General features: G+C 39.0%; 1 protein-coding gene across 3 annotated transcripts in view; it reads left to right on the top strand.

Annotated features, from left to right (window-relative positions):
• The window catches only part of SCAPER (S-phase cyclin A associated protein in the ER), a 163,247-nt gene that overhangs the window by 80,046 nt on the left and 59,657 nt on the right, over nt 1–23,544 (top strand). For all 3 annotated transcript variants that reach the window (XM_072147687.1, XM_072147688.1, XM_072147686.1), the window contains exons 21-22: nt 10,496–10,561; nt 11,581–11,707. In XM_072147687.1, coding sequence (XP_072003788.1) covers nt 10,496–10,561; nt 11,581–11,707 — 193 coding nt within the window. The remainder of the gene's footprint in view (nt 1–10,495; nt 10,562–11,580; nt 11,708–23,544) is intronic.

Below are 23,544 nucleotides of genomic sequence, written 5' to 3'. Positions count from 1 at the left end.
ATTGTTGCTGACCATGTCCATCCCTTTATGACCACAATGTACCCAACATCTGATGGCTACTTTCAGCAGGATAATGCGCCATGTCATAAAGCTGGAATCATCTCAGACTGGTTTCCTGAACATGACCATGAGTTCACTGTACTCAAATGGCCTCCACAGTCACCAGATCTCAATCCAATAGAGCATCTTTGGGATGTGGTGGAACGGGAGATTCGCATCATGGATGTGCAGCTGACAAATCTGTGGCAACTGTGTGATGCCATCATGTCAATATGGACCAAAATCTCTGAGGAATGCTTCCAGCACCTTGTTGAATCTATGCAACGAAGAATTGAGGCAGTTCTGAAGGCAAAAGGGGGTCCAACCCGTTACTAGCATGGTGTACCTAATAAAGTGGCCGGTGAGTGTATAACCAACCCATTTTCAAATTTGCACCCCTCAAACTATCAGAAACAGCTTTGAGGAGGATTGTTAACCCCTTGAGATCTTCATAGTAATTGAATCAAAATGGAGGTGAAATTTAGAATGGTCAAATTTTGTTGGTTATACGTTCATTTAGCCCTAAAATTTACACATTTGCAATAGATAAAAAGAGAAAACCCACCATACAATTCGTTATGCAATTTCTCCCAATTACAGAGACCCCCCACATGTGGCCATGTCTTGTTTTATGGGTGCACAGCGAGGCGCAGAAGGGAAGGAGGGACCTGCAGCTGCCAGGATTTTAGTTTCCTCATTGGCCCATTTTGCAGGCTATAAAACTTTAGCTTTTTTGTTATCAGGGCCATGTGATGGCATTTTTTTTGCGGGACAAGATGCTTTTTCCAATGTTACCATTTTGGGGTTGGTATCACCTATTGTTTTTTTTAGGTCAGGAGTAGAAAAGCATCAATTCTATACTGGATTTTAACTTTTTTTTTTGTGTTCACCGTATAGCCCAATAATCCTGTTATCTTTATTATATGGGTCGATACGATTACTGGGATACCAGACTTGAATATTTTTTCTTATGTTTCACTAAATTTGCCAAATAAAACCCTAATGTGGGGAAAAATGTATCATTTTTGCATTGCCGTCTTCCAAGTGGCATAACATTGTTACTTTTTTGGCTACGGAGCTGGTTGATGGTTTGTTTTTTGCGGGACATGGATTTTGCAACAGTATAATTCTGGAGTACGTATGTTTTGTTGATCACTTTTTATTGCATTTTTTGTGGGATTCAATAGGTAATTATAATTTTTGACAGGTTTTTAAAGTTTTTTTAACGCGGTTCATTGTACGGGTTCAATAATTATTTAATTTTATTCTACAGATTGTTACCGATGCGGTAATATCATATATGTGGGGTTTGTGTTATGATTTAGACTTTTTTGAGCATTATATGTCTCTTTATATGTTTTGGCGCTTATGGACATTTTTATTGATTTATAAACTTATTTTTTATTGAATAACATTTTTTCTTTTTACTTTTTGACTATTTACGCCATGGGACATGAACTAGCAATCATCTGATTGCTTGTTCATGATAATACTCTGCAATACTGATGTATTGCAAGGTATTAGCCGTGTGAGTCTATGCACATACTGTGCCTTTAAGATGACGTCACTGACACCAAATTAATGACACCTGATCGGATTCCATAGCAACAATCGTCGCCCCCGCGGCATTTAACGGAGCAGATTACCGCTGACATCCTGCGACCCCCGAACCGGCATCGTCTCCACGCCGTAGCCCTAGCGCGAAGCGCTAAGGGGTTAATGACCTAAGCATGTGTACTACGACATGTGGATGTGTTTTTTAAAACTTTTTTTTATTAGTTATAACTGAGAAAACTCCTTTCAGATGGTCAAAAACAGATCTATACAGTGGTTATTTTCTGTTTGAATATGTTGTAGACTACATGTTTTAGTGTATTTTTTTTACTGTGTTGGAAAATAATGTACAGATTATTTGCTGTATTTTGTCTGAAGATTGCCAGAGATGAGCCTAATTTATGGCCACTTTCTCTGATTGAGCAAGAAAACTAAGTATTGATTTTTAAGATGATGTTTCACCTGTTAAGAGCTTTTCCATAATTGGAAGACACTGTAGTGTGAGTCCATGGCTCTCGTCCAGTTCACAATAGCCTGTTTTAGACTGGGTAAACCAGGCCGATTCTTCCACACGTTTATTGATTTTTAAATGAAGTATCAAAGAAAATCAATAATAATCAACAAATAGAAGCGTCCTCTGCTGGTGTCAAATCTCGGGGCGTGTTTAATCAATTTAGTGCTCTGTCACAATATGGGATGAACTAAAATATCATCCCCGGGAAGCCGAGTGGTCAGGTCTGCCATTTGTCATTGCTGTGTAAGGTTGTAAGATCAAAATGGATAAATATCGCATCATTCTATCTGGGTTCACGCAGACCCCTTGTGCTTCATATTTTAAACCATTTTTCAGATATTGAATCGGTCATCATACTAAAGGCATCACCCAGTTTTACTGAATGCAAATACGCTACATATTTTTCTTTATTATTGTAAAAATGGTATACTTGATTAACTCCCCCAAAACATAATGGGTTCATATTCTAAAAGCAGTTTATGCAACTGAGATATCCTGGAAAGTAGTTCTCAACACCTAATAAGAGTCACACATAACTAACCCTGCTATGGTCATTTATTTCTGGAGCACAATTTAGTAAATCTGTCAAGAGACTCACAAGTGACTAAACCCCGAGTGCTTTCCATTAAAGAAGACTGAGATAATATACTAAAGCGGCGGTCCCCAGAACACCAGTTCCCATTTATGTGCTCTTTCCGCGCACACACTATGAAGCAGATGTGTCACCAGATGATTACATTATAGTGTGCGCGCGGCAGAGCTCTTAGACGTGCCTCTGTCAGCTCTGCCAGGAAGCCCCAATGAGAAGAGGAGTTACAGGATAAAGTGAAAGTCTGAGGTAAGTACAGAGTTTATTATTATAAAGGGGGTTCTGCTTGACATTTAATTATTGAGGGGGTGGCTGTGGACATTTCATTATTAAGGGGGCTCTGCTGGATATTTCAATATTGACAAGGCTGCTATTGACATTTAAGTAGTGAGAAGAGGCTGCTGTGAACATTTAAATAGTGAGCGGTGGCTGCTGCTGGACATTGAATTAGTGAGGGGTGGCTGCTGCTTGACATTGTATTAATGAGATAAGGCAGCTGCTGAATATTTAAGGAGAGGATGTTGAGAGGGGAAGCTGCTGGACATTTAATTAGTGAGGGGTGGTTGGTGCTGGACATTTTACTGGTGAAGGGAGACTGCTGTGGACATTTAATTAGTGAGGAGAGGGTGCTGTGAACATTTAATTAGTGCACGGTGGCTCCTGCTGGACATTTAATAAGTGAGGAGAGGCTGCTGTGAACATTTAATTAGGTAGGGGTGGCTCCTGCTGGACATTTAATAAGTGAGGGGCGGCTGCTGCTGGACATTTTATTAATGAGGAGAGAGAAGGTGCTGAATATTTAATTAATGAGAAGAGGATGTTGAAAGGGGAGGCTGCTGGACATTTAATTAGCGAGGGGTGGTTGGTGCTGGTCATTTTATCGGTGAAGGGAAGCTGCTGTGGACATTTTATTAGTGAGTGGAGGCTGCTGTGGACATTTAGATGGTGATGGGAGGCTGCTGTGGACATTTAATTAGCGAGGGGAGGCTTCTACTTGACATTTAATTAGTGAGGAGAGGCTGTCACTTGACATTTTATTAGTGCAGGGAGGCTGCTAGACAATTAGTGAGGGGAGGCTGCTGCCTGACATCGAATTAGTCAGGGGAGGCTGCTGCTATAGACATTTAATTAGTCAGGGGAGGCTGCTGTGGAAATTTCACTAATGAGAGGGCTGCTTTGGACATTTAATTAGTCAGGGAAGGCTGCAGCTGGACATTTTATTAATGAGGGGAGGGTTCAGCTGGACATTTTATTGATGAGGAGGCTACTTTTATGAAAGTAGCTTAATACTCGGGTTGGCCAGCCCTATACTGTATGAAAAAGGGTTATTATAATGGGGCTCAAAGTCGCCACTTTAGAAAAAAGTAATAATTCTGTTCCCAATATCTTCCCCCTATCATTGCTTTTACACAGACTCTTGGCTGGATTTCTACAATAGGCGCCAATCTTTTACATGAAACATGCATACATAATACTATGAAAATATGGCATTAAAGTGAAATTTGCAATGGTGATTTTCTCATCTCAAACTATTTATTAACTCCTTTCTGTCTAAGCCATTTCAGGGCTTTATAACCAAGCCTAATTTTTTTAAATTTTCCCTGTGTAATTATAGGAGGTTATACATTTGTAACACTTTAACAGATCCAGGGGATTTTGAGATCGTTTTCTCGTCACTCATTGTACTTCAAATTAATAGAAAAATGTTGATGGTTTCTTTTGTGTTTGGTTCTGAAAAAAACAAAATTTGGAAAAAAAATCTACAAATTATTAATTTTCAAAGTTCTAAATTTTTTGCTTTTAAGGCAGATAGTCATAGCACCCGAGTAACTTTATAACTTAAAACTAATTTACCAAACGTCAGTTTTACATCAGCATGGCTTTTTATGCATCCTCTCTGTTTTTTAGCTTGTTAGGATGTTCAGAATTTTGGGTGTAATTTTTTCAAATTTTAATGAAAATCACCAAAACTCTTATTTAGAGGCACCTGCTCAGCTTAATGTGACTTTGAGAGGCCTATATGTATATAATGTGTGAAAAATCAACGTTAAGAAGCATGTTAACCTTTTAGATGTTTTACAGCGGTTAAAAAATTTTCAAACTGTAATTTTTTTTTTTTTAGACATTACAGTACATATTGTGGCCAAAAATTAAACCGTCACAAAGTTTTAAATGACAAATAACTCCTTAATGTTTGATACCTAATTTCTCAAGTGTATGAGGACCCCTCTTATGTGTTGGTAAACTTTATATGGGCACACGGCCAGGCATAGAATGGAAGGAACGCCATTCAGAGCAGATTTGGATTGTCTCATTTTACAGGCTATAAAATGTTTAATCTTTTTTAATTTGGACAAATGGGGAAATATTTTTTTTGTGGGATGAGATCCACTTTTCAGGTACATTATTTAGGGGCGATCAATAGCTAATAATAAGATTTTATTAACTTGGTGATTAAAAAAAATCATAAATTCTTGTTTATGTTTTTTAGCATTTTCTTCACGATACCATAAAAATAATGTGTTATCTTTATTCTATGGGTCATTAAGATTACGGCGATACCCCATTTATATAGCTTTTTAATGGTTAACTTATATTACAGAATATAGAACTTTTTTGTGAGAAATTTGCTTGTTTTTGCATCTCTATGTATTAATGGGCATAACATTTTTATTTTTTTTGTTTACAGAGCTGTTTTAGGGCTTGTTTTTTTGCGGGACAAGTTGTACTTTTTCTTCATATCATGTTGGGGTACATGTTACTTTTTGATCGCTTTCTATGCTGTTTTTAGATCAGAGGTGTATATTTTGTGAGGGTTTTTTGTGTGTTTATTTTACAGCGCTCACCGTAAAGGTTCAGTGACAATTTTATTTTATTGTAGTTAAGTTACTAGTTTACTTTAGGGGACTTATATTCTTTTTTAATAATAATTTTTTTAATTGCACTTTTTAAAAAAACTTTTACTGTTTTGTCTTAGGGTCTGACTTGAACATGTGACAATTTGGTCACTTGTTTATTGTAATATACTGCAGTACTAATGTATTGCAGCATATTACATAGTCAGTCTATGCATTCTGTAAAGGCTGACATTGGCACTGTTAGATCGTGCATTCAGCTTCTATTGAAGGCAGCCCTGGGGTCCTTTATCGAACCTCAGGGCTGCCATGTTGTCTCGGTAATGTCCTATAGACGCTGTGGTCACTATGACCACAGCATCTATAAGGTTAGACAATAGCTGCTATAGCTGCTGGCTCTTCTGAGCAAGGGCAATCACCCTGACGAAACTCTACGTCAAGATGTGGGAACTACCCGCATCCTATGATGTAGAGTTACGTCAAGGTGCGGGAGTGGGATAAAGCAAGAGGAAAAACAACAATAAAAATGGTCAGTATACAGCCCAGAAAAATGTCAACGTATGAATAACTTGTCATGTTGACTTGATGACCAAATACAGCTAGACGATGCCTTTATGTCTCCAACATTATGTCTCCAACATGGTCAAGGAGAGCATGAATAGTGAACAGCACTGAGGCCCACTGTGCCCACAATGTAGATTCTCCCTGGCATGTGTAAGAGGACGAAGCATGTGCCTGGTAGTATATTTGCCTTAGCTTTTCCTGTACCTGTAGCCAAGATGCCGGCACCATTTTGTTTTGATGACATGCTAAGGCATTATATACGTGTGCTAATAAAGGGGACTTTTTTATTTTTATATTGTGGGGGACACTGAGTTCTGTACTCACCGTACTGGGGTGGGTGTTGATGGACAGCAATGCCACTCTACCTATTCATTAGTGTAATGTAGAAAAGCTCCTATAACAGTCACTGTCAGCAGAAAGCACTGTAAAGAAATGCACAGCATGCTTTGGATATTGGCTCAAAGGGTGTAATGGGAAAAACATTCAGATACTGGTCTTTTTTGGGAGGGGGACTTTTCAAATGAGTCTTCTTCTGGAGGGGCTTCACTGTATACATTATATATGTACAGTATATATAGAGAGAGCGAGCGAGAGAAACCAGAGGAGCACTAGTAGAATCACAAAAGGAAAAACACAAGTTGAAAAACTATAAAGTATGGTCAACAGTCTATTTATTTATGTGCAGATTGTTCTTGACTATATCTGTGTGTATATTGTACAATTGTTGTCCTGTCCTAGTGTAAAGTGAAATACAACTAATATTTAATAAACTCTTAGCGTTCCACCAGATAAGGTAAACCCCAACATTAATTTTGCTGATGACCATTTCTGTAGAATAATTTGCTGGTTCATTGTATCTAAAGGGTTTACAAACTGCTTTCTCTTCTAAGTCGTCACATTACACAGGGCAAAGGGGAACAGTGGGACAGAGGATGATAAATGGCTTATTATTTCTCTGTAGAATTTTTGTTGGTCTTATTAATATTATTTATATCCCTGGGTTATTAAATTAGCTTGTAGTAAATGTGATGATTTATGAGCAGGCGTATGAACTATGGAACATGTGAGGAGGGCCTGTCAAAGAAACACTTTAATCTTTCAGAGCAGAGGGATGTCTATATGACAGTGTATCACAGGAAAGGACCATCTAGTGAGCGGCACTGTATTAACTAAAGAGTGGGATAAGTTTCTTGGCTTATTTTTGGCTGAAATTATTGGAGAAACTCTTACTTTACATAAAATACAGTAACTTTGTTACATGCCTACATTTAATGTATGTGTCAGCGAAGTTTTTATTTTTTCCTTATAAAGCTAATCCTGTTTATGACTCTGAAGCCTCAATGACCTTTACCCCTTAATTGTAGTGCATTTTTGCCATCTTGATATTTCTAAATGTTTTGAGGCTCCTATGGTTGGATCCACCTGGAAGCTGTACACCAATTTTCTAATGACAAATGATAGAGAGTCCCACTAACCATTATTCACTTTTAGGAAAAGTTATCCAACCAGATTCTTCCATTAAACTAAATAACTTGTTGCACCTAGGTATAAGGTCTTCCTTAGCTATGACCCTTCTCTTCTCTGTGGAACTGAGGTAATCATCTGAGAAATGAATGGTGCTGTTCTATCATTAGCATTTTTTCCTGTGCTGCTGGGTGGAGACCTTGATGTTGTGATTCACAGTTCCCGTATCCCCTCTGCATACATCTTCTATGTAATCTTACACATCTTATGTCCATATTACTAGCAAGACATAATTCAGCAGATATTTCAGAAAGAGAGGGGTCATTTTTATCAGAAAGGGCTTTGCCCTGACAAGATATATTACATTAGTTTCGAGTATTCACCTGTACTCATGATCAATGTGTTGTTTGTTGAAAGATTAGTGACTATTTAGGCTGCGTTCACATGTAGTGACTAAAATGCATGTTTGAGACATAGTACAACAGCTGAGGAGAGGATATGTGTCTGAGTATTAAACGCAATGTAAACACATTGGCAGAGATTTATCAGAAGTGTCTAAGAGCAAAACTGTTCTAGTTGCTCATGGCAACCAATCAGAGCTTAACTTTCATTTTATAAACTGGTATTGGAAAATAAAAGCTGAAATCTGATGGGTTGCCAGGCACTGTTACTGTGGTAATCTTCTTATATTTTTTTAAAATCAACAAACTTATGCTAATGAGCTTTAAGGATACCTCAGTGCTATAGCTTCACAGGCTGTTACAATGAGCAGATCAGGTCTGCTCCTTCACTGAAAGAAATCACGGTGTATCATTAAAATTATATCTCCTGCTCTAGATTCAATGTAAATGGAGGTATTTGTACTGGAAATTAAAACGTAGCTTATATTTCACAAATATAAAATTAACAGACAGGACTGTGGTGACAGAGGAACAACTTAAGTGTAATTGCTTCAATTGTTTCTATCCTTAGCACGCATTCTGTGCTGTTTTAACCTACTCAAAATGTTGCATTATTGTCTGCGACTCATAAACAAAAGAGGCTTAAACTATTTTTTAATCATTGATGTGGTATGACTTCGATTTATCTCGCCACCATTAGGTGATCAGGCAGTGTAGTTACGCAAAGTCGGCTAATTATAGATCTATTGTATTTGTACTCTTGCCCTAGTGGGAGTAGCTGAAGGGTTCTTTTCTATTGGGCTGTCTGTGGCTGTATTGGCTACTTCTGTAAAGCTAATATACACTAGCTGTAGCTATATTAGTCACTGCTATCACAGTTTAGCGAATAAGCAGTAATGCTGAATTGTTAAAGGACACCTGTCATCAGGTCTGTGTCACTAGTCTTGTCACTACTAACTGTTGGAGCAGCTCACAAGGCTCCCATCCCAGGCTTTATCTAGTTATTTCATACATTATTAATTGTAAAATCATCTATTTTTTATCATATAAATGAGGCTGGTCACATGGTCAGAGGCAGTGATGTCACCCCTGTTACCCCTCCCCTCTCCTCCCCCTGCTCATGTCTGTGTGTAATGTATAGTAAAGCATGGCTAGTGTGTGTGCTGCATCTGCTGACATGCTGCATCCTCCTAATATACAGGTGAGAGACACAGACATCAGCTACACATGAATCTGACATGTTCTGCTGTAACATGGCTGCCTGGAGCTGCTGTATCTGTCCTATACACACACACACATGCACACACAGGCTGCAGGGGGTGTGGCCACCAGCACCAGGAAGCACATCATTATACAGCCTCACATCATTATACAGGCTGTCAGTCATGCACTGGGGGTGTGGCTGTGCCTCCCACTCATGAATAGAGTGGACAGCTTGAATATGCTAATGCTTCATTGGACATTTCACAGGTCATTTGCATACAGCTTTAGGACCTCATTGCTTAGGTTTACAGGCATGTAGAGGGACAATGAAGGGATAGAGGCAATGCTCTCTAATGGCAGTTTATGAAAATATATTTAGTTTAGGGGGGTTATTTTGCATGACGGGTTCTCTTTAAGCTGCAAGCCTGGTATGAGCCCTATATCTGCTTACTTCTATCTAGAGCTCTATTTTTGAATTGCTGATCTATTCTGACTATATCATTGCTAGCTCCTGCCTTCAACACCTACAGGAGACCCTAGTTTTTTGCCATAAACTCATCAGGGGTCCAAAGAGGAAGCATGTTTAACTAGGGTATGTCTCATTTTGTTCTGTGCGATGTGCACCGCGGCCTAATACTAGCTCCCCCTGCACTGCCTAATGCGCCTAGGGGGAGGAGGGAGAGAGCAGGAGGCTGGGTAAGATGTTTTCTGCTCATTGTAACAGCCTGTAACAATAATTTAAAAAATAGATTTTAGAAGTAAGGAGACCATAGATAACAAATATAAGAAGTTTACAATCACAGTGCTGGGTAAGTGCCCCTGGTTGAACATGCTTTATTTTAATGGTTGATTTTCTTTAATGTTAAACCAGTATTTTTATGCTGTCAGGCTTGTGGTTATGACTGCAAGTCAACTGTTTATATGCAAAACTATGCTATAGTGATCTACATTGTTTCACCCTAGGTGATAAACTAAATCCCTGAACTACTATTGTCATTATGCTTTCCTTCATTTGTTTCATTTATATATCAGTTGGAAGATGCTAAAACATATAGCTAATACTGCTAGATAACCATTTGTTCTTATTTGCAAGTTAAATAAATAATTATCAGCTTTTAGGCTCCATTAGTAGCCTCCTCCATCTTGTATTCTCTTGTGTTTGGTGCATTGCTGGACCAGTATATATTTATTACCTGGACTACCTGTATAACAAGATAAAACCGAAATATTAACCCAGCCTTACATGCTTTATTAACTGTGGAATTCTAGTAAGGTTTATTTGTTTTACAAAGTGTTTTATGTTTTCTATTAGAGTGAAGGAATATGAGAGTGTTATGGAAACAAAAACTCCTGTATCTGATTCTCCGTACAAAGCCAAGTAAGTAGAAATTGTGTTGTGACTTGTATGTCCACCTAACCTATGTTAATGTCACAGGAGGACAAAGGATGAAAAAACTTTCTAAACTAACATGTTCACAAGTATTTAAGTTCATAGTGAAGAAAAGTAGAAGTACACTACCGATTGGCTTTCTGTGTAACTTGAAGGGAATCCGTGATTAAGAGAGACAAAGAGATTAGTGTAGGCATAACTTTGTGTGTGTTGTTGTAAGCAGAAATTTTTACACTAAGCAAATGACACCATTCAGCATTCCTGGGCCCCTGATACAGGGAGCTAGGCCCTTGGTCACAATCATTACAATGCACGCGCCTTGTGTACTTGAAACTTCTCCTTGCTCCCGAAAGCCGGTGACATCATCAAGTTCTTGGGAGCAGTGGTGCATGTTCACTGTAACTTTATTAGGCACGGCCGCTCTACAAAGCGGACGCCGGTGCACCATTGCTCCCGAGAGCTCGGTGACGTCACCAGCTTTCGGTTGCGAGGGAGGGTGGGAGGAGAAGTTTCAAGCACGCAGGGCGCGTGCATTGTTATGATTGTGACCAAGCTCCCTGTGTCAGGGGCCCAGGAGCGTTGAATGCTGTAATTTGCTTAGTTTACTTTAATACTACAGAAGTTTCTCAGAAAGGAGAGGATGTGTTTTGTGTAGTGAGGAGTCTATCATAGTGCCCTGAATCCAGCTATAATCTTGGAATACAAACACATTTTTCACAGAATGAAGAAATTGATGGATCCAGCACTCGTTGAAGATGTTAAAATTGCATACTTTTTATTTAATCCATTTTATGCAAATACAAAAAACGAAAAAACCATAGTAAAAATGAGCTGAAATGCTCCCTGTTCAAAATATGTAGAGCAGACCTACGCGTTTCGGACAAATACTGGCATGTCGTCTTTAGTCATGGTCTCTCCAGTCATTTTTCACAGTCCTGCTTCTACTAACACACACAGAGGTATGGAATTTGATGTGAATCCTGCGTTTGCTTCTTTTATTGCCTTAGGCTACAACGACTTACTAAAGATCTCCAGAAACAGTTGCAGACCCAAGATAATGGAGCCTGGGCCACCAATAAAGTGTCTGCCCTTGACAGGGCTTTGGGGGAAATTTCCCGAATCCTGGAAAAGCAAGTAAGGCTAGCAGTTTTTGGTTTCTTTTAGCATGTTGGTCTTTTCCATTCAGGGGAGGCGTTTCTGTGCTTTGTAGGTACAAAATGTTAAAATTGAAACTAACATTGATGAGGCCCTTCAAATGTCTTCAGGAGTATACAGGCTCGTTTTCTGTGCAGCAGAAGAACTTTGTATATTTTTGCAAATTTATACAGTCATTTTTTTAAATGTTTCTATAGTTATTCATAAAACATTTACATTTGTCATGGAGGGAAAAACTATCTCAATTACTGGCACTTTACAAGTAATTACAATAATTTCAGGGCTTCCATGCTAGTTTTCTGGTGTAGAAGCCCTGATAACCGTGTCCCTTTGTGTGTGGTTGGATATTTTTTACATACAAATGTTTTTTCATTATCATGATTGCTTATTAATTTATAACCAAATCGCCTGAACAGTTCTATCACATGCTCAGAACTAAAACATTATTCTCTTGATATACCATAACTTGTAACAAATGGATAGAATGTTGTATTTTATTTTAAATACTTGGCATCTTATCTAGAAAAAAGAAAATTCCAGGGGTATGTTCCCCATTGCTCTGCCATGTTAATAATAGCCCCTTCCTTGGTCCTGAAAGCGTGACATTTCCATTGAATTACAATGATGGTAGCATGAGTGCAGCGACTTGGGGGCTGCATCTCTTCAATACAAGAGCTTGAATCCATACCTTGATCAAATGATGAAATGTTTCATCAGTTCTTGGGAGGGCAAGACCATGTAATTCAAAGTCAATTCATTGGAAATGGCATTCTACCGGGTCCTATTGAGATGTTTAGTTATTTACGAGACGGAACACAAGGGAGGGGGACACATTAGCAAGTGATAGCATGTACCCCTTTAATGCTTCTTTCATCAAAGGGGTGCACTTTCTACCCCACCCTCTATTGTAATGAGAGTGACAATATTTGTGACTTTTTAAAGAGTTACTATGGATAGGTCTACTGTGCAGCAGCTCTCCAGACTAACCTCAACTTCTTTACCACCCAATGTACAAAGATAATGAGCAGTGTCGAAACGGTTTTAAAGAATTGCAAATGTATGCACATATGAGGCCACAACAATGCAAAAAAATCCCAACTTTTTGGATGCAAGCATTCCTTTTCTCCAGTGTTCAAATAATGAGCACTAAGAATGTCTTGCACTGTGTGCTTCTGCTTAGGATGTATTTATATGCAGCCATTTTCTAGACACTCATGATTTGTTGGAAAGCTTTTCTTAAAGCTCTGGATCACCTTACAAAGTGTGCAGTATTTGGATGATAACATTCCAGAGAGCGCTGTATTTTGTAGCCTTACCCGGTCAGATCCTGACCGTAACCATTTGTTATCAGATATCGGATACACCAGCACTGCCATGGAGAGTTATTCCCATTAAAAACCACAATTGAGGGATTACTTGGATAAGGCTCCTTTGCCTTCTCTGTCGTACGTATTTTGCTGCCAATCAGATAGCAAAATAGCTTTCTATTCTACAGACTTACCCATTAACTTTAAATCATGTTCTCAAAATTGAAGCCATTAGTGGGGCCCTAACAGAGTAATTTTACTTCCTACATTAATATCATATCAGGTATATCCCTCTCCCGAATATACATCCAAATAATATTACCAAATGGCAGGTGAAATCTGAATCTGCACCTTTCATATTCTGTTCTTATTATAACCAATCAGTGTATAACTATATAGTATTAATAGTGACATCATTTTTTACAGCATGCTGTAGATTCATGTAGGAATTAACAGTATGATATTTTATACTTTACCATACTGATTTTAATTAGGAGTTTTCAGGTTTTATATCAAAGGATCTATGCCTTTTGCATCCATTTTTTTTTTCCACCGATGCTCCTAAATTGTGATATGCAACTATGAATGTGAATCAAAATATCATCTCAGTTTGTTGTAGATCTGTTATCAGGGCGATGTTTCTCTTTAGCTACAGTCTACACACAAATGCTGCGTTTAGTCAGATGTAGTAAGATATAATTTCCAAACCTTGCAGAAGAGGTTACAGTTGGGTTAATCGGGTTTTTGTTATGTTATTGTTGTGTTACGAGATAGTTGTAAAGTGTAAGGGGACTACCATTAAAGGGGTATTCCAGGAATAAACATAATTCATATACAAATGGGCACTCAAAATATAAGCTAATGTGTAATTAGTTGTTATTTAAAAATTTGCTCCCCTTAGCAGAAAATGCTAGTGACATACACTATAATGAAGAATTAAAATGCTACTGGCCCTTTAATCAGTCCGTTAATTTCCTCTGCGCGGTCCATTGCAGAGCATACACAGGACAGAAGATGGCCACTGGTCACATGTCCACATCACATGTCCTGCACCTGCCTGGGCAGGTCATGTGATCACCACTATGTTTGGCTGTAGTCAGTTGGTTGCAGTGCATCCAGTATGGCCAGTGTTGTGGTGATGGCAGTTACACATCATTACTATGGTAACAGAGCAAGAAAGTCTGTTATATCATCACTGGGAGCAGAGCATAAGTGGTAGGAGGAGTTACTGAGAACTAAAGCATCATGGAACTTGTATTTTCCAGTGGCAGCCATCTTAGTGATAACTCCACCTACTTTAGAGAGGCCATAAAATTTGTAAATCATAAAATCAAACTATTTAAGCTCTGTTTTGTGACTAATGACATTGAGTATTGTTGTAATCATTTATTTATATCATCATGGGTTTTTGTGTCAGACGTTCATATTCCCAGAATACCCCTTTAACTGCTATGAAAGTTTCCAGTTTGTTATGTCCCTTCCCGCTTTGGATATCTAGAGGCTGGAATTTTTTCCCATTCTTCTCTGCTCTAGTTCTGTCAGATTGGTAGGAAAATGTTTGTGAACATTGTTTTTTAAGTCAAGCCATGGATTCTCATTGGGTCATTTTACCATGTGAATATGCTTTGATTGTAGCTTTGGCAGTATGTCCAGGGTTGTTGACCTGCTGAACCTATGACTTAGTGCCAAGCCATTTGCAGCCTCTAACAGGTTTTCCTCTAGGAAATCAGAACAGCTTCCTAGTCCCTGCTGAAGGTTGGCATCCCCATGGCGTGATGCTGCCACTACCATGCTTCTTGGTCGGAAGGGTGTGTTCAGGGTGAAATTCAGTGTTGCCTTTCTTATATAAATATTGTTTGGCAATATGCAAAAATAAAAACTATGCAGGGGACACAACGAGCTAATGAAAGAAGGTGCTTTGGTAAGCTGAACTTTTGGCCTAAATTTCAAATATGGGGGAATGTATTAAGGCTGGAAAATTTTATGTGTCAATCTCAATACTTCCGGGGCAGACTGTGCTCTTGGCTCTTAGTCATTCAGGTGCTCAGTTTAAATAAGAGGTGCAAAGTACGACTAGACAGTCTTAAACTATGCTAGATTTATGATATATCAGACACTGCTAAATCTGACGCTGCAGAAAATTGTCTAGTCTATCTGTGCGCCGTCTGACTTTTTCCACAATTTTGATAAACTTGTCTACTGTTTGATTATAAATTAGTCAGATTAATAGATTGACCTGTAGGGTTGCACAATGCATCGAAATATATCGGCACTTGTGCAATACTTTCAAAGTCAGAACAGTTCAATACTGGGTTTCTGTTACTTGTGTTACTGAAAGTACTGTTCTACAGACTCCTTGTATCTGTCTGCAGATATCAGGCAGGGAATCCTTTGGCAGAGCAGGGACCACGTAATCAGGGAAATATCACCATCTCAGAGTCAAAGATAAAATTAGTGCTCTACTCCTTATACTGTTTGTCAAATGGCTAGAACCTCTCACCACCTCTTCATGGACTGGAAATAAAAGATATCCCCGACTCCTTGCATCGCCAATCGTCCTCCTTTAGTGGGTTGAAACACAATCCTCGTCTCGTTACCGTGTCCACGGTGTGTTCCCAATCCTACATCAGGAGGTATGCGAAAGGATAGTGCAGATTGCCAGGTTCAAAAAGGAAATAGTATTTATTGTATATACTCACATATTCCAATTTAAAAGCGCGCACGTAGTAAAAGCATAAGACGCCTAAAACACCTCGAGGTGTTTTTAGGCGTCTTATGCTTTTACTACGTCCGCGCTTTTAAATTGGAATATGTGAGTATATACAATAAATACTATTTCCTTTTTGAACCTGGCAATCTGCACTATCCTTTCGCATACCTCCTGATGTAGGATTGGGAACACACCGTGGACACGGTAACGAGATGAGGATTGTGTTTCAACCCACTAAAGGAGGACGATTGGCGATGCAAGGAGTCGGGGATATCTTTTATTTCCAGTCCATGAAGAGGTGGTGAGAGGCTCTAGCCATTTGACAAACAGTATAAGGAGTAGAGCACTAATTTTATCTTTGACTCTGTGACTTTGTGGCATATACGGGAGTATGCCGTATTAGTGGCTCCTCCATATTTTTATGTTACATTTTCCATCTTTCCTGGATATTTTATTATTTATTTCTGCAAATATCACCATCTGTCCATATATGGTTCTTTGCACCTTCCAGGGCTTCCCCAGACACTTCAAGAAAAAAGAGACGGGTTGTCCGGCATCCCGGCAATGAAAGTAAATGTTTGTTGAATTAAAATTCCACTTTTATTTGATAATCTTCAAAAACATGGAGACGTCCTATAACATTATCGGTCTGACGCGTTTTAGACCAGCGTCAGTCCTTAGTCATAGCCTAATGATATGTTGCAGCACAGAGTATTTAAGCATGCGATGGATTGACTGGAAGTGCAGCGCTGCATCACATGATCGCTAATACGTGACAAAACAATGGTAATGTATAAGACACACAAAAGCATTTAATATATGTACATTAAATCATTTCTATAATTAAGCCCTGCCGGGAATCGTGTTTTTAAAGCTAATATCCAAAATGCCTCCCGGGAGCGTAACGCTTGTGTCCAGTCTCCTCCACTTTTTGGTTTAAACACCTTCTCAATGGGAGTGACTTGTAAGTATAAAGTATTTCTTTCATGTTGTTCGTGAAAGTGTTTGGAGAGACCTGATATGTTTGTCTTTATTTAGATACTGTTTTTGTTTGCTGCTAAAATGTGTTCTGCAATTGTCTTTTTAAGTTTTCTTGTTGTGCAGCCAACATATTGTTGGTTGCATTTTGTGCATGTGACCAAATACACGACATGATCACTCTTACAATTCAAATGAGATTTGATGGGGTATGTTTTAGAGGTAGTACCAGATGTACACCTCCGCATTTGAAGCTCTTCGTATATTTTAACCACGTTTTTTGTTCTTTGTTAGCGGAAGAGAATAAATTGGGGGATAGAATGGTACCTAAATTGGGTGCATTTCTCAACACGAATCTTATTCCTTTGTCTAGAATTTGAGACAGTTTATCATCTTGGTATAAGATGGGTATGTTTCTTTTCTACTTTTATTACTTGATTGTACTGTTTACTGTACATGGTGCTAAAGGTAATGGATTCAGTGTCATTTGTTTTATTTCTTCCATATAGCTAGTGCTATATAGATGACTGCATAATGATATGGTCGGGTGCTCCAGCAGACATATCTAAATTCATCCAGTATCTCAATACAAACACATTAAATCTCAAGTTCACATTCTCCTGTACAGAGAGACCCTGGAGAGAAGCTACAAGTGTAGTTTGAATTTGCCCTCCTTCTGTCAACTGTATTGGTGTCCTCAGGGGCTGATACAATTGAAAGATGTGGAAGAACAGGTAGCAATAAGTTACTGTATAAAATTCCATGCTGGCACTTCACAGTAAATAAGTGGATTTTGGTTGTAGTTTTGGCACTCGGTCTGTAAAAGGTTTGCCATCACTGCGCTATTGGCTTACTGGATGTCAGTGGTAGAGTTTTATGTATTATGAGCTTCACTGTTACACTGTGCCACGGGCTTAATGCACTGGTATATAGAGAGGGATCTTCTTATACATCTCTTTATATCATCACATTATTATTATTATTATTATTATTATTTTTAAAGCATATAATACAGTAAATGACATCAATAATAATGTAAAAGACAAAAAATAATGGCTCATACATCTTAAGTAGGGGACCGCCTGTATTTCATGTCCTGACCAGTTGGTTGCCTAGCACCATTTCAGAAAAAAACAGTCTGCATATGGATGTCATGCATGTGCCATCCATTTTTTTTTGCAGATCCATTGACTGTGGTCTTGCATGCTGCAATTATTTTTCTCACACTCTGAACATCCGTAAAAAAAAAAAACGGACGTATCATAGGAAGCAATGGGGCTTATTTACTAAGGGTCCCGCTGCCGCATTTCTGTAGGGATTTAGAAGGGGATTGTGTTGCATGCGATCGGATTTTGGTGCATCGGCAGCGGCTTTCATGCGATAGAAATCGGGGGGTGGGCCATCGGCCGATACGACTGATTCGGACAGAGCGCCGGATTTAACTTTAAAATTGTGTTGCAAGCCATGCACTTACATGCACCGGGAAGAAGATGGTGAACCCGTGACACGTGCAGGATATTGCGCGCACAATGTAAGTGAGTCGCGGCAGAGTTCATTCTCGTCGGACAGTCCGAATCTAGGATCGCGCATGACCAGGTAAGTAAATGTGCCCCAATGAGTCTGTTTGCCATCTGCAAAAAAAGGAAAGCATACTGGCATCAAAAACGCCCTAAATAACACTATTTAATCTACTATTTTATATTAACATTGCCAGGATAACCTTTAGAATACAGTACATATACTACATAAAGCATAAAGCTGTCATAAAGCACTAAAGCTTCTCCTGGCAAATCACTGGTTGACCATTACTGATCACACAAGTTTCAATGGAAATGCATATGCGATTGGGCTGAGCCCCGCCCCCAGACGTTTGCATTGCATTTCAAAACGCAATGTAAACGCCCCATGTGATCGCACCCTAAACATTCAGATAATAAGTTTTTTCTTTTCTTGAAAGTATCAAATCGAGTATTGTGATACTTTTCTGGGTATCGTATGGCCCTAAAAACCAGCGCAACCCTACTAGCCTGTATAAATTTACACCTCCTAGTAGTTGATTTGCTTTTCCACAAAGTTTTTACCATTTTTGGTCAAAAGACCATTTTGGCAAATTTTTCATAGTTTATTTCCCAATTGTCCCATTTGTTTGGTGGGTCCTCTCATACCCTAACACCCGATAAATAACATACTGCAATACAGGAATACTTAAGTACATCAGAGGATTACATGGCCATTTCTAACAGATAGAAAAAGTTTCACAGAAAGAGTTAGAAAAGTAATTTCCCATTAAAAATTCCTGAGTCTTACCTGTGAAACTCATTTCCTGGTGCATATTTTACTATGAATAACTGCTACATTTTACTTTTATTTATAAAATAAGAGACAATTCCTCACTGGCATACCCAAATAGTTTTTATCTTATTTCTTATTATGGAAAAGGTCATAAACCAGTTGGCCCACAACTATATTCACAACTAGACTACCAGGAGCAGGAAAGGACTGGGAACAGTACAGTTCAGCTTACAAGTACTTACCACTGCTGGGTCCTCTCCTGCGGATACTTTGCTAGAGCGAGTTAGACTGGGTGTGGCATCCTTCAGCTGAATTCAGCAGCTATTCCCCATGCCTTCTTAGCATTTAGCAAATAAAGGCAGTTTGTAGCTCTCATGCACTTCTATGAGATCTTCACCTACAGTGTGGCTGGATGCCTGATGCACTATGGACGGAGCTGTCTGCTTCCTGCACCTACTGTAGTGGATAAGCAAACTGCTATTGCAGCACCTACCTCATCAACAAGGGTGTTGGTTGTTCCACCCCACAGTGTTCAACTACTGTTGATGTAACCCATGGATAGTAAACAAGTCCAGAAAATCTCTTTAATCACATTTACCATTAATATAAGATATTTAGCAGTTGTATAATCATTCCTTTAATGATTCCTAAACTGTATATGTTAGATTTATATGTATATATGTCTCTGCAGATGTAATAATTACACTTTAGATGCTCACTCCTGGATAATACATTTATTTTGGTAGTTATTGGCTTCCTTGGTAATCCACTACTATAACACACTCATTTATATAATTGATACAGAGTTGTGCTTTATACTTGTCGTGAAATATCCTTTACAATCCCCCATGGACCGGCCATTTGTAGAGACGGATCAATATCCTTTCAGCAGAAGGATTTACCAGTGTACACCAAGCCTCTATAAGATCATTTATAAATGCGTTCTCTGATTCTATTGTATTGTGGGCGGTAGGAAGACCCTGATGGTGTGAGCTATTGACTAGAGGGAGTGCAGTTGACACTGTTAATTGAATTTCCCTGGAGAGTTATCATGTTGGAAGAGGCTGGACTACCCTGCACAGTACATGGACCGGATGTATTATATACTATGGAGATCAGATAGGGAATACACTCAAGGGAGGCGAGAGTGCAGGACAATAGCTATTCACTTACTAAATGGACTGCTTTATAAGCTGCATCATAATGACTGTACACAGGAGACCCTCTCCACCTCTTTACAATACATGTTAAATCTCCATATCCTCCATATACTGTATAAAGTTTTGAAAATGCCTTTGTATAATAATATATATCCTTATATAAGTATATCAATTCTGTGTTCAGACATCAAGTTTTATCTATATTTACAATATGTAAAATCAATCTGTTGTAATACTGTTACACTGTAAGTTTTGGTTATATTCACTGTTTTGTTCCGAATAATAGAAATAAGTTATGCATGAGTGGAAGTAAGAAGGGATGTTGAGTGATATGCAGGGATGAAGTGCCAGGTTTGAGAGCAAAAATAGATTAGTACAGATAGGATAACAGAGTTTAGGTTGTAAAAGAAGATTAAAGCAGTTTTTGATAATCGGATCTGAACTGAGATGTTCATGTCAAGGTAAAGCCACTTCAGTACTGGCATCTGACATTAAAGGAAACCTACCATGAGGAATCTAGTATCAGAGGTAGATCTGATGGTAGATTCCTCCTGCCTGCCTCTGCCCTTCTCTGTAATTTATTAATCCTTGAAACTCACCTAACTTGTTAAAAAAAACCTTTATTTTAGTAAGTGTTTGCGAGGGGGTCCACCGGTTTCCTCCCACACTCCAAAAACATACTGGTAGGTTGATCAGATTGTGAACCCCTTGGGACAGGGACCGATTTGGCATGCACTGTTCAGCGCTGCGTAATCTGTGTGCGCTATATAAATGAAGGAATTACTATTATTATTATTATTAGCTGCAGAGACTACTGGGGCGTGGAGTAGCTTTAGCTCCCATTGCTTGGCCAGGCTAGTACACACCCCAGTAGCCTCTGCAGTTAAAGGGGTTATCCATGTTTTAAAAAATACTGAGGGCAGTGCTGGGGCGGGCAATTTAAACATAATAAACATGTACTTACCTCATCTGGCGCTGCCGATGTCCCGCGGCGCGGCCGGTCTTTTCTGTGTGCCGGTTTCATCACAAGGGCGCACAGGGAGCTTCCGGGCGGCCGGAAGCTCGCATCCGACACCATCTCCCAGCGCTTACAACGCTGAGAGATAGGGACGGATGGGAGGAGCCGGCCACATCGCGGACCGGAAGCTCCCTGTGCGCGGCTTCCGTGCGCCTGTAAACAAACAGGGGCACGGATCGAAGGGACCGCGGCGCGGGACATCGGCGGCTCCGGAGGAGGTAAGTGGATGTTTATTATTTTTAAATAGCCCGCCCCAGCCTGGCCCTCACTAGTTTTTAAAACCCCTTTAATTTACATATTACTAAAATAAAGTTTTTAGCAAGTTAGGTTGGGTTCCAGGATTAATAAATTAAAGATTAGGGCAGAGTATAAAATAAAATACTGCAAAATGTGTTGCCATGAGAGAAATAATTAAGATAACAGATTAACTCACCAGGTAACCCCCCCCCCCCCCCCTCCACTGTTATTGCCCTGCCTATCTATAAAGGGAATACATTTGCTTTTTTTTTTTTAGATAGGAGTTGTAAATAACTTGGGACATCATCTATTGTCAGTAGTGGATGTATTGATTTTTATATAGTATAGTATAGTATAGGAAGGCACAGAGGGTTATTCTGGATGGTAGGTTCACGGAGGTACCTGGCATCCGCAAATAAAAATCAGCAACAATAGTGACTAGATACACACATTTTTGTATAACTTCAAAACAACTATTCTGGGACAGAGGGTCAAAGTGCTGGAGGGAATGGCTTCTCCCATGTTACAGGCCATAGTTGAAAATGCCCATTAAAGCCATCAGTGTCAGGTGAGAGTGAAATCTCAGGGAAGTGATGTGGATGTCAGAAACTTTTCTGAGCTGAACCCTGCTGTGTTTGAAGGTCTGAGGACAGAATGAGGTGCACCCAACCCACTGGGTTATACTTTATTATACACTATACAGGTGGTCCCCTAGTTACATACGCCCCTAGTTACAAACGGACCTTTTGATGTTGGCAATTTACTGTATTTTATCCTTAGGCTACAATAAACAGCTGTAATAGTTATCACTGGTGTCTACAATGAAGATTTATTGTTAATCCTCGTTCTTATGACAACCCAACATTTTTAAAATCCAATTGTCACAGAGACCAAAAAAAATTTGGCTGGGCGTTACAATGATAAAGTATACGGTTCAGACTTACATACAAATTCAACTTAAGAACAAACCTACAGACCATATCTTGTATGTAACCCGGGGACTGCCTGTACTGTAATTTATTACAAAGAGTGTATCATGTGAGCATACTTGCCGGAGAAAACCCTTTTGTTTAGTTTTGTTCACTTGAAAGACTGCTGCTTAGCGTGTCGTACCATTTGGGCTGAACGCGACAAAGGTTATATTCTACTGTAATTCTGTCTTTGATATAAATGAGGTTCATGCTGCATAGAAAACACCTACAGAACTAGCAAACTAGCAGCCCAAGTGAGAATCCCAAGATATTGTGCTTTACATGGCAGAACTTATTTTAATTATGAACAATTCCTACAATTTTTAATATTTCAAATAAAAATGTATTTAAGAAATATGTTATTTTTTAGTGCAACCTTTCCTTTAGCTGTACTGCAGTGAGGATGTCCAAACTAGTCCAAACTATCTTCAGCAGTGAACCCCTCATGTATGTAACATAAAACTAAGGACACTTAAAGCAGTCCTCTGCTTTGGGCAAAACAGTTCATAGGGACCATTGGGAGACCATTGGAGTGGTGGAGAATTTACCTGGTTAGCAAAAGTTAGTTTATCCACCATATTCTTTTTATGATTCTAATCATATGCTTTGTATTTACTTTGTCTGTAAAAGTAGTTCTTGCTGCTTGCTTTTCCTAATTTTTTCACAAGTTCAGTAGTTCCCTAACTGTATAAACGCAATACCCATTTTTGGATAAGATTTTCAGGTAGGACCAGCTTTCTACTGTCTTTCTACTGGTCCTGCTGAGCCTCTTTTGCATTTAATCCATTTTGCAAATATATTCTGTTATATACTCTTATTCCTTTTCTGAGTTGCTTTTGACCATATATACATGCTTAAAGGAAACCTACCATGAGGAATTTACCTTCAAAAGATGTGATGGTAGATTCCTCATGCCTGCCTCTGCCCTAATCTGCAATTTAATAATCTTGGAACCTCACCTAACTTGTTAAAAACTTTATTTCAATAATATGTAAATTAACTGCAGAGACTACTGGGGCGTGGGGTAGCCTTAGCTCCCAGTGCCTGGCCAGGCCACGCCCCAGTAGTCTCTTCAGTTAATTTCCATATTAATAAAATAAATTTTTTTTGGCGAGATAGGTTAGGTTCCAGTATTATTAAATT

The sequence above is a fragment of the Engystomops pustulosus genome, chromosome 4, assembly GCF_040894005.1.
Source record: "Engystomops pustulosus chromosome 4, aEngPut4.maternal, whole genome shotgun sequence".
NCBI lineage: Eukaryota > Metazoa > Chordata > Amphibia > Anura > Leptodactylidae > Engystomops > Engystomops pustulosus.
The sequence above is the reverse complement of the archived record's forward strand: the minus strand, read 5'-3'. Positions and strand labels throughout refer to the sequence as shown.